We start from the raw sequence: 12,818 nt of genomic DNA on the forward strand, positions 1-12,818 counted from the left end.
ATGTCGTCTGGACAAACAACAAAGTATGAACAAAGAAAAATTGTTGCTCTGGAGTTCATTGATATGTATGTTGCTTCATGAAATATTTTTCTGGAGGTATTGAGTACCAAGCTTCTCATATCCAGGTTTGATCGTGATGAGGAAAGGTTCTGCACCGCCTATCCTAAATGCCAGAGAGGATTGGTCCCACTTGCAAAAGTGATTAGGCGGCGCCAACAAGAGGATAGTTTATGAAAGCGGCATTGAAGTAAACACTCTCGCTCTCAGTCTAGTGCTTCTGCATAAATTTACTGCCTACTACACTAAAACCTATTGAGTATATGTCATATTTCTGAATTAATCACAATAAATGTCAGTCTGAGAACCCAATGATTCATACATTAAGAACTTGCCTTCAAAAAACCCACACTGTTGAAGAAATTACCTTCAGGCAGATGCAGCATTCAGCATCATTCTTGTGGATGCCAACAAGCCGATCCCAGAGTATTTTTACACGGCCATCAATTGACAGCAATGTGAAAAATGGGGAGTTCGACATGCACAAGCAGACCCTGGAGAAACCTCCCCTACCGCCACTTGATGAAATCAGAGCAGCAGCAGTAGTTGGGAAACAAGGGGAGTCCAACGACATGTGATGGCAGTCATGAACAAATGTACAGAATAGGCGGGCATACTGCCAATATAAACTGCACCTAGCCAGTGCCAAAGGACAGCAACGGCCATCAGATGAGTCGCCAACTGTGCTGATAAAAGTCCCATCTGGCGGCAGAGAACAAGCAGGAATGTCACCGCCAGCAGTCCTACATGCCTGAGGGGAGCAGACACATTGATTGTGTCTCTGATCCACCTGCCAATGCACCTGAAATTATTTATCAGCATGAAAGACAGAAAAGAATGATGAGAAAGGAAGAACATTACCAACACGAGCACAGCAGCAGAAACACCAGGAAGAAAAAGAAGGGAGCATGTCAAGAATGATTTGACTGAAAAAGACGCCGAGGAGGCACCAGCTCAGGTGGAGGCTGACAGGAAAGCAAGCTGAGCCAGGCGAGGAGGCAGAAAAAGCGAGAGACGTGCACAGTGTGATGTCCACATCATCCAAGGCAGAGACGAAGGAGAGAAAAGGCTGAGAGCAAGGAGGGATAAAAAAGAATAAGGGGGACATGTCTTCTTTTGGTGCAAACAAGGGCAGATGGATTAGATACTATGTATTTGATAAGATAGATTATACAATCAAGGGTCCCCAAGATTTCAGGGACTGACCAGGTGCAACCCTCTGAGACCCTACATGCCACCCTGAGAATGATCAAAAGAGCACAGCATGTCTCAAAGTGGCTCAGATCCCTTAAATTCATGCACATAAGTAAAGATCTCTCATTTAGCAGCAATATTTCTTTTGAAAGTATCTATTTATAGAGCTGGAAGTGCAAATGGACACCCAGTGAGTTTATCCTTGAGCCATGCTTTGAAAGATATCAGTTGATTAATAAATGTAGTTTCAAGAATGAACAGCAAGCTCTTGGCCTCCCCAATTTAATTAATTATCAATTTGAGGGCTTTTTTGATGTGAGGAGGCACCTCAATTGATGCTATACTTAGCGTGGCAAATCTAACCTCATCAGTAATATGTGCTCAAGGTTCGTGAATGTTGCATTTGAAATGAACCAGACAGATGCAAAAAAATGGTGGAGATGCTGGTAAGATAGTAAATCATGCAAGCAAAGCCAGTGACAGAATGCAAACCTGTGCAAGTCTTGACAAAGTCCCTGGCAGTACAGTCCAAGTCCTAAAGCATATATAGATGAGACAGGTAGTCAATATTTAATTGTGATGGAGCTGGATACCACGTGCTTGGCCCTTATGAGCATCAGCAGTACACACTGAAATACTAGATCAATGAATGTATCAAAAGCGAACTGGCAAGCCTGTATCTGCAGAAGTGAAGTTGAAAATTCTTGTGAGAAGAATAAAATGAGCTTGTGCCAGTTGGCAGTTGGTGAAAGCTTGAGTGGTGACAACAGCTAGTATTTGTGATAAGTCGAATAATGAATGACCTGAATCTAACAGTGCATGTGACTGACATCATAAGCTTCAATCTCAAGTTCCTGTCACTTGTGATGTAAATATTTGAAAAATGTATCAATTAAGATAAACTCTGCTTGCATGAGATATGTGGACACAGATGATACATAGTGCAAGATCCTTGATTAATCACTAATGGCAGAGTTGTTTTTGTGTCAAAGGCAAGGCAGTGTATGATGAGAGGGCCATAACTAGACTATAGGCCATCTAACTCATATTTTGGAATTATGAAGTCATCATTTTGAAGCAAGGTACATAGATATGGTATTTCAAATTCATTAAGATTTTAAATAATCAAGTGGGCCATATCTATCAATTTTGGATGTTGACATCTGATAGTTGAGGAATGTTGAGTTATCCTTGCATGAAGGCCCAGTTTGTCAATGGCTATGGCAATCTTGAACACTTTCTGTCTTATCCTCAAGTTAAATGTGGACTGTTGTAAATATTCCTCATAAAGATCACATATATCCAAATCTTCACCATCAACAAGAGGATCAAAAAAGCATCCCTTATAGTAAAGTGGGCAGAAGAAGGCTAGTGTCTTGTTTAAAACTTCCTGCTTAGCAGAAGGCTTTTGTGAAACAAGTTGGATGGCAAAGAACTCTTGAGTGAACTTCTCACAAACCTTTGAACCTTTATGTACCTACAGTTAAAAATTATGTCATGGAAAATAATTAAGTTGGAAAAAATGTACAGGCTATTTTCTCATTTTTATTTTTGCATCAGTGGTGTGATCCCGTAGCAATTTGCATTTAACATGCTGTTGCATTTCATGATAATCACTGAGGGAGTACTGGATGTTGAGTTCTGCATGGTGAAAATCAGTGAATCAACAAGGAACATATGTCTCACAGACATATCAGCAGTGTCTCCTGTGTTGGGATACTCCACAATTGAATTGAGAGGGTGATCAACCAGGGTGTCAAGATAGCTTTGTTGGTTTACTTGATTTTCATGCTGCAAGATTTTTATCTCAGTAAATATGTGAATGGGAGGGTAATGACTGAGATGCCAAGCAGCAGGTAAATGGGCTAGTGAAATGTCTAAGCATGTAATCAAGTGGTCTTGACAAGAACACTAGAATCAGTGTCACTGAGAGATAAGCCTACATGCCAGAGCAACTGCTTTGCCTCACAAAGTGCTGCCTGCTGCTGCACAGAAAGTGACATAGCATGAACAAGTAGTATGTCTTGGGGTCAGCCATCAATATGTAACAAAAAAAAATTGAGTGCACTCTGCTGCTGGCAGGTAAAATCGAGGAAAACATATAAGCTTTATTTCATCGATAAACCAGGAACCAAATAAATATTGAAACTGCTGTCCTTCAATTCATAGCCATTTTCCCAACATTATTGCACTGTAACTTAGTAAGGACCTTTATAAAAGATTGATGTGTTTCAGTAACTTTACCTGCTCTCTGGCCATGTCTGCTCACAAAGAGTTTCATCCAGTTTTTGAGTTTTGTCAGAACCTACAATGACATGGCCCTAATTTGATTGTTTTCTCCCAGGTTGCTGGCCAAATGGTAGAAATTGACTTATGAGTGCTTTATGTGTCACCAGTATTGGTCACCCTGTCATTCCAACAGACATCAAAGACTTTCTCCATGAGCAGGATCTTTTCATTGAGTGCAACTGCCCAATCATGTACTTGACTATGGACCATGAGCTGTGCTCCTCACAAATTGTTGTATGTCAGTTCTCTGGCAAGGTTATTGCCTTTTGCAACAAAAAGGACTCCATTTGTGACATGGCCTGTAAGAACAACATCAGTTTTTGTATCCTTTTTGCTAAGACTTACTGCTATCTCAAGAAGCATGAATCGAGTGTCCACTTATTCTCATCTTGCAATGTGCAGTACATTGCTGGTAGTTAAAATACTTTGGAAAACTCTCACCCAACATTCCAGACACAGCCAATGGCATCTCTCCACAGATGAAAAGTTTGCTTGAGGACTTCTGTAGGGGGGCATAACATGATCAATCACACACCTTTCTTCTTTGGATATCTTGGGGAGCATGTGGTGTTCTATACTGCCAGTGCCTGTCAGCTTGCAGGAGATGTTTCATTCAGGGGAGACCTGTATTAAGCATCATGTTGTGAGTACTTCTTATATCTTGTAAAATAGAAATACTATAACTCTCAAAATATTAGTCATGCTTGAGTTTTGTCACACCAAGATTTACAGGTCCACCTGCTTATGTCGAAATCAATGACATGGATTGCCCATCCTTATCCACACTGCCTCAAATGTGTGAATGGAGGTCTCTGCCTTCCCTGGTATAACCTATATGGAATTCATCTGGTTTGGAATCCACCTGGAATTCCATATGGGAGCCATGGAATGAATGTTGGCTGAAGTTTCTTATTCCATAGATAACATGGAATCCATGTGGAATGATTATGGAATGGTTATAGTCCTGTGCATATCACACCCCCTGAACCATGTCAGAAATTTGTTATATAATCTTTGGACTTTGAAACTGGATCACGTCAATATTGTAGTACTAGTCCCTCATACTCTTGACATGTTTATACTTTTACAGCAGTCCCTGTCACCACAAATTCAATTCAAATTGATTCCAATGATGCAAGTGAGTGATTTACACTATGTAAGGATGACTCCTAAAAATACCCAACTGTCAGATAGAAAATGTCTGACCCCTGATAAATATTTTGGACCAGAGGCAATAAATTGAGAGGTGTATGTGATGTAACAGGCTAAAGTTTCAGGAGTGGGTTTAATGGAGAGGTGATGAGCCATGCAGAAAGAGATGTAGTCATGAGCTCCTATAGCATAGCCTTTCACTGTTGACTTCTTAGTGGCATTGACCTGTAAATGAAGCACACAATTGTCGAGATCAGATAACTTCATTGTTGGGTGAGTCTGGCATGATGGCCTAGAAATGCCCAGGGCACTCAAAAGCACCCCCTCCATCACACTGCAGGAGGTCCTGTGGTGGGAAGAAAAGGTGGACACAGTCAAGAGGGAATTTTGCACAATATTCATCAAGCAAAAGATGTGAGAGGAGGTTGGCTTGAATGTTTTGTTTTCCAGGGATGTGTCGAACATGAAGGTCGATCCCTGATTCAATGATCATGCCCACTATTGCCATCAGTGGGCCATTGTGCAATGCTTCAGAAATGTGTAAGCTGTTGAAGATGGTGACTGAATCCAAGCTGTCAGTATGAATGAGAAGACAGCAAGGAGGTGAAAGAAACAAGGTGACATGGTGGATGGCTGACATGATAGCCACCATTTCCAGGAAGAAAATGTCAATTTTCAAACCAGGGGGACACTCCTTGATCCCGTACATGAAGCCCTGATTTCCAAACATGAAGGACATTCCAAGGGTGAGACTAACATCAGTCCAAACCTCTAAGTCAGCTGCAGTGTCATCCCAGATACTGTCAGGAAGTGAACACCAACTGCTTTTGGAATGATACTGATGAGCCAGGTGAGATCAGAGATGGCCTCTGCATTCAGGTGTATGGTGTTGAGAAGGCGAGATTTACCACTGGTCTTGTGGTACAAAGCTGATAGGGTGGGGTGAGCCCATGGCAGGACAGAGCCAGTTGAGGTGACCGGCCAGCCATTGCCATTCACGAAGGAGGGGCTTGTGGTTAGGTGTGGATAAGAAGACATTGATTTTCTTGATGAGGGAGCTTGGAGGAAGAGAGAGAGAGCCTTGATTAGCACTGACCCAGAAGCTGATTATTTTCAAGACACTTCCATGTTCTTGCTTCTTATCTTTGAAAGGACATTGGATTGCCTCCCAAAACAAGAGTAGTTGAACATGTTGGTGCGGACAAAGCTTCCCATGGTACATGATCAGGTTGTCCTCAAAGTCCCAACCAAAAAAGTCATCCATGTAGACATGAAGGCTAAAGATGCCCAGCTTCCGAATAGCCAGCCAGCATGAAAGCCCTGAGACAGCACACCAGCAACATGGTGATGCACGGTTTACAAATACCAGACAACGAACGATGTAAAGTTTTCCCTCAACTACAATGACCTGACAAAGTTGCCACAGAGGATGTGCTGGCAAGTTGAGAAATGCAGATGTGACATCTGATTTGAAGGTTACAATGTGTCATCCAGGGTTGTCTGTGTGGGCATCACAAAGGGACTGCTCAAAAGGATGCATGTAATTGTAGCAAACTTTAGCTTCAGATTTTGGGATGCCATTGTTTATCCCCGAGCCTGAGTGGTCGGTGACAATTCAAGCTTTACCATTTTGCCAAACGACAAACATGGGGGACACCTTCATCCCAGGTAAAAGTTCAGAGTCTGAGAGCTCATTGGACCAACAGCCAGCTGATCTTTCTTTATCTCAAAAGTTGTAGATAGCATTGAGATCACCTTTGTCCATTGAATAGTTGTAGATGACTTCCTCAAGTTTGACCTTCCATTCTCCATCATTGAGAGGCCAAAATCCTTCCCAAAGGCCTGTCATGACTGATTAGTGTTGCCGCGGCTTGGCTAGCCACAAGCCAGCTCACTGAACCGGCGGCTTTTGCCGGTTCCGGTTTGTGGATCACTCGAAAGCTGATAAGTCCGGTTTGGCTCGGCTTAGTCGGTGGCTTTGAACCGGTTATAGCCGGTAAATGGTTGCCGCAATTGATCACTCGCACGTTAAGTAGAATGAGGGTAAATTTGTAATAGAATTTGAGACAAATGCATTTTGTAATAAGTAAAATATATTGAGCAAGCTATCGATCCTCGTCGTCCTGTCCAACAACATGGATTACCTCATCAATATCTATACCGTCCTCCCTAATTTCCGAAGTTAGCTTCCCTAACAAATCCACTGAATCTTCATTGTCATCTGCGTAATACTCGAGCTCATCTTCTGTGACAGCCCATCCCTCCGTAAAGTTTAGCCGTTGCTGCTTGAGCGAAAACTTTAACATTTGAAGCACTTCCATTAGAACAGGGTGGATTCGATTTCGCCGCTTTGTATCAGTTTCGGCACTGGATGAAAAAACGCGCTCAGAAGGAACTGAGGATGCTTGAATGGGCAAATAATCTAATGCCATCGCGTACAATATTGGATGAGTTTTATCGCTTATCTACAAACAAATCAGTGGGGCAAATTAAAAAATAGCGAGAGACTATACTTACTGCCCAAAACCCTATAATATCTGTGCCACGCGGTGAGAGCGGCCCATTTTCGTATGACTCAAATTGTTCTTCAACGCCTTGGACCTGCTGCGAAGAAGCACCTGTAACGTCCATCATATCTTCGAGTCTGTACTGTCCAGCTAAATCATGCCAGCTTCGCCTCTGTTGCTGTGAGGCTGCTGTACCAGGTGTAGGTTCTTGTCCATGAAGACGGTCATGGTATTTTCGCATCTGCAACAAGTATATTAGGTTACTGTCACCATAACAAACTGCGACACTTACAGTATTTTTTATAATTACGGTGGCCCTGGCAACGTAATTAGGCTCCCAGTGTCGTCGAATCCATGACAATTGTATTGAGGGATTTAGAACTGATGATGTCAAGTTTTTAGATGATTGATGAATTTGAACCTTAACTCACACATCGCAATAACATAGGCAGGCGAATCATCCATTTTCTTGTAGTAGGTTGTCGCCCAGTCGATACCAATACCCGTCCATCGAGACAAGCGGGGGTGGTCTCTCCCAAGTTGCTCCCATGCCGTCATGAACATTTCGAAGGCGGGAATTGCGCCTGATAAAATGGGAGTGCGCTCTTTCGACATGATTTTTTGCACTTGATGGGGTACCTAAGAAAAAGACTTAGCTTTGAACGGGTATCAATATTAGAGACATACACCAAGTACGATCTCAAAATCCTGGAGTACAGTCCACTCCATATCAGTAAGTCTAAGTTTTGCAAGCTCTTTGTTGATGGGCAAAGAAAGAAAATACTCGACGGCCTATTTTTATAAGTATACACTGATAGAGTGATGAATTTCAAACATACCGGGCATAGATTACGAAACCGATTGATCATGAAATAAAGAGAATCCCACCGAACCTTCATGTCACGTATAAGTTGCGCTTGCTTAACCTGTATAGTTACCGTCGGATCCCCAGTTGACTTGAACCACCCTTTCTTGTTTCCATCATCTATTACTTCTGCCAGGTGGTCACGTCGTTGACCTGAGGCGCGTACTGCTCGCACGGTACTCCGGCACAACGCAATTGGGTCACGAGCAACCGCTTCTTCATAAGTCTGATTATTGGGATCACTTGGAGGGCCTGATGCGGATGCGACAAATCCCCCTGTATCATCTACCAGGCTGATATCAGTAAATGCATCAATGACGTGATTCGAACATATGTTGGTAACGTGGGGGAAGCATCTTATATGGTTCTCCTTGTGATTAAACTCGATGTCGCGAGGGCGTAGAAGTATCTCGAGTTCTCTGAGGAATGCGTCGTTGAGCGAGCAGTTATCGAGAGTCCAATGGCCTCCCTGTGCACATAAGCATAAAGTAGAAAAGGGAAAGGATATGAAACTTAGACGTGCCTTGACTGTGATCCCAACTCGATCCAAGAGATGGAGGACAATCCTTGCTAGCCTGTTTCCGTTGTGGCTTCCTCGAAGACGGTGAAATGCGATGAGTGAAGAGCGCAGCTGGAGACCCTTGGTTGACTTGTCTCTATGGATCCAATGTGCGGTAATGGCCAAGTATGGGTACCATGCTTTTGTTGACCAAATATCCGCCGTGTAGGAAATTCGTCCTGGCGCATCCTAGAGTGATCAGTGAATACAAGGAAACAAAGCGGTCACTCGAAACAACATACCGCTAATTCCTGTTTCAGAACCTTGAAATACGCATGCCACGCCTTGATAATGGATTCGCGCATCTTCGTTCGGTGGGGAATGTCTTTATCCTCGAGCTCCTCACGTAAAAGCAAGAGGAGCTGTCGAAATTCTGGGCATTCAACAACATTTATAGACTACGAAGAAGGTTAGACTAATACCAAACATTAAAAGTCCTTTACCAACCTGATCGTCTGCAACGATGAAATTCAAAAGATGCTGTATCAATGCCTCCTGCGAAAATGGCGGACGTTGCGCTCCATGTCCAGGGGGCGCGGAGGCTGTTCCAGATTCGCTCATGAGTGCAGGGACTTTCCATTTCATTTCACGACACTTCTGGAGATAGGAATCCTTGTGGCGGCTTAGCAGGTGGTTGCGCAATGGACTATTTGTGGTGTTCGCTGAGAAGCTGCCTGCACCCGGGCGCAAGTCTATCCCATTCATCCTAAATAACAATCCTTGTCAGTACAAAGAAAAAATCAATATCTGGGGCTGTTTGACTCTGTGAGGATTCTGACGCTCGCTCAGAGGGTGTGACAGGTCTGGTGGAGGCAGCAGAGCCATCTACAGGCTCGACACTCGCAGGAGAGATCGGTCGTTGTATGTGCTGTACATCTTCATCACCAGAATGTACGTCCAAGGGAGTGAAGTCGAATTCTTCTCCAGAACCGGATTCTTCATGAAGGTTGACTGGCGCTGCTCTGCGGCCAGCTGTACGAGGAGGTGCTGGTTGCTGTGTTGTTTTTCTGCCTCTACCTCAGGCCATTAAGGAAGCTGGGTGGTTTACAGGGTTAGAGATGTTGTTCGGTACTTTATACAGAAGTATGGCTTAAACGTAGCACTTCACATGCTGTTAGAGCATGTTTCTATTGGAATTAATGTAACAGTTAATTCAATCGGTATCTAATTGAATGTCTCATCTACTAAGGTGTTACAGATAACTAACTTGAGGCTGTACAGCCAAAAATGTCGAACGTGATTGGAATAAGCCAAGTACACCCTCAATCGGGGAGCTGTTGAGTGGCTTCATCCAGTTCAGCAGGGTTCTTGTTGTTATCGATGAAATCGTTTACAAGCATGTTAGTACTCCGAAAATAATTTGAGGCATGATCGACATACTGAATCTATTATCCTCCGATCCTCCATCCACATTGTCGTCGCATTGTCCACACCAGCCTCAGTTGAAAAACTTGCAAAGGGCATGAGGAATCTGCCTAGAAAGCAAGATGAACATGCGTTTGATAGCGATGAAGTAAGGCTGACCTTTATCCATACGAAGAACACAAGAAGGCTTCTTCGGCGTGATCGATAGACCCATGGCGATCATAGAGTATTCCAATCCCATACCAAGGCTTGGGGTCCATGGATCAATGCGCATTATCCACCAGGTGCATCACTAATCGCATATCTGGGCGTGTCACCCATCACATGCCCAAGCATGTCATCCATCGCGTGCCCGGGCATGTCACCCATCGCGTGCCCGGGCGCATTATCCATCGCGTGCCCAGGCGCATTATCCATTGTGCATTCCAGACGCAATAACGATCGTGCGTTCCAGACGTAATAATGATCGTGCGTTCCAAATGCATTAACAAGTGTGTTCAGGCACATTAACCAACTCAGTGTGTATCTAATCGTGTTGTCTATCCATCATTTATGTACTGTTGAACTGTTTGAGCATCTCCGTCATCGGCGATTTCTTTCAGTTATGAGACATAGATGGCGGTGTTAGATGCAAAAGATTCTTGAGGAAAATGCTCGTGTATTGACAAGATCTGTGTTAGATGATCAGCCGAGCTCCTTAAGAGGTTGAAGAGAGGATCGGTGGCGCCGAGGAAACGAGATTCTCACCGTGCAAAATAATAGTCTTCGTTGTTGAAGAGAAAACGGCAGCGCCTGCTATTCGAAGATAGGTGAGAATTCGTCCTACAAAGGGGAAGCACAGTGTGCTTACCTGGCTCACGAGAGCTGACTCAAGCGTCACGAAGAGGAGTATTATTCAATGTACGGCGGTGCTGCTAATCAATTCGGCAAGGCCGAATTCAAACAAGCTGGGCCCAGAGGCCTCCGAAAATACTGCCCCTCCCTTGGAACCCGCATTTACGTTGATATGTATGTACGCACTGATACGGAGTGTAACAATACACCCGTAAAAATGCGAATTTTAGCGATTTCTCCTATAAAACCTCCTATAGTAGAAATACAGTCACATTGATCATAAGGATCGTTAGACGCAACCCGGTCTAGTCGATTAAAGTTTACATCCGAGAAATGTGCACGCCTTAGACAGTAGGAATTGCGGTCGGTTCGTGACCGAATCACCTCAATATACTCGAAGTCTAATAAAAGGCTACACTACCATGAAATAGTACGCTACCGAGTGTTCTAGAGTAAAAACACCCCCGCACAGGGTGTTGGAGTTTACACCAAACCAGGGTCTCACTTTATTATGGATTAAAAGATATTAATTCTAAAAGATAAACGCGCGAGCGTAGAAACTCGACGCGTACCTGACGCGAGAAGTCATTCGGTCACGTGCTACGAAGCATGATCCAAGAAGTCATGTGGAGAGACGCATCACGCGCATCACGCGCATCACGCGCATCAACACATCACAAATCATGGCATCATTGACCCAAGAAAACTAAGCTTCGTGAAATATTCCGAAGCCTGCCAAAAGAGAAAAAACTATGAACGATTTGCCGTGTGGTCCGAGGCCCGGGCATAGTATCTAATAATAGAGAGAAAATCACTAAGCGGACCGTTCGTCTCGGCTGAACCGATCGTGAAAACCGTTTACGGCGATTCCCGTGTACGCATCAATACTGATGCGTCGCGTCGCCACAATAGAGAAAACACTACGAAAACTTAAAAGAAGTCAGCTCAGTTGTGCCACGCACAATCGAGCCACTTCAAACCTTTACTAAAAATTCAGTATTAATTCGTCCGACCTCTCGGACAAAGCACGGACATATAAATATAAATAGAAGACATAGAATAGTATAAAAAGAGGACGCGCGCAGGCTGAAACGCAAGGAATTATCCCCCGCGTTGACCAGCTGTCACACTCCCAGTAGCATCTGAGGTAGTGGATAAGTTTGTAATCAATTTAAGGACTTTTCTTCGCAGACATAAGTAACGTGTGCCCGGAACCAGTGTGTTAAGTGGGGATCACAAAGCTTTTGTAAGGTTGTCTCGTCAATTAGTAAGAGAGCTCTCTACTATTACCGAGGAATCCAAGTGAGCGTGCTTGAGGAGTCTTTAAGACTAGTTTGGACCGCATCAGAGGCATAATAAAAACTCAAGGGAGTTATAAAAAGTCTACAAAGCACAATTTCCTTGTCATTTCTTCGTATACAGTTAGAGTGCAATCCCAGAACACTGAGACAGTCCCAATAAAAGTCGTTTCCCTTCAAAGACTACTAAAGTTTCGAATTCTACACTGTGTCCGCACGTAAAACAATACCTTTTGTCCCGAAAAGGTCTACTAGACTTAGACAAGTGATATAAAATATACAAAAACGTTTCCCCGAACTTCTACTTAAGTTCTTACAAAACAAGTGTGGTAATTCTGTTTACCGTACGAACCCGAACTCGAAGTACCGAGCACGTACCTGTGGTGATAAGTGTTTAAGGTGTTTGTGTGTGTGTGTTGTTTAGGTGTTCACGCATCTTGTCAGCGCGTCCGATTGCACTATTCTCACTCCCGCGTGCCACGGTCTTCTCAGCACGACATTATATGTGTTTTATTACGGCCTTTTCATAGCTCATTCAACTATTTTAATGGTAGTGAATGGGTATCCTTACTACATATCTATCTATAATAATTTAACTACTACATCTAAAGTTGAGGGAGGGATGGGGGAAGGAAAAGAAAAGCGAAGAACGTTCCAGCGCTATATATCCGAAGGCACTTTAGGGCCGCTTTTGATTT

General features: G+C 43.5%; 1 protein-coding gene across 1 annotated transcript; it reads right to left on the bottom strand.

The window, feature by feature from the left end:
• Positions 1–394: 394 nt before the first annotated feature.
• On the bottom strand, positions 395–967 carry LACBIDRAFT_314115 (uncharacterized protein; the record flags this gene model as incomplete). The annotated part of the gene is made up of 2 exons (XM_001877879.1): positions 395–859; positions 923–967. 2 exons carry the CDS (start codon positions 965–967, stop codon positions 395–397), a joined length of 510 nt encoding a protein of 169 aa, XP_001877914.1.
• Positions 968–12,818: the final 11,851 nt, after the last annotated feature.

The sequence above is a fragment of the Laccaria bicolor genome, genomic scaffold (assembly GCF_000143565.1).
Source record: "Laccaria bicolor S238N-H82 LACBIscaffold_5 genomic scaffold, whole genome shotgun sequence".
In the NCBI taxonomy this organism is placed as follows: domain Eukaryota; kingdom Fungi; phylum Basidiomycota; class Agaricomycetes; order Agaricales; family Hydnangiaceae; genus Laccaria; species Laccaria bicolor.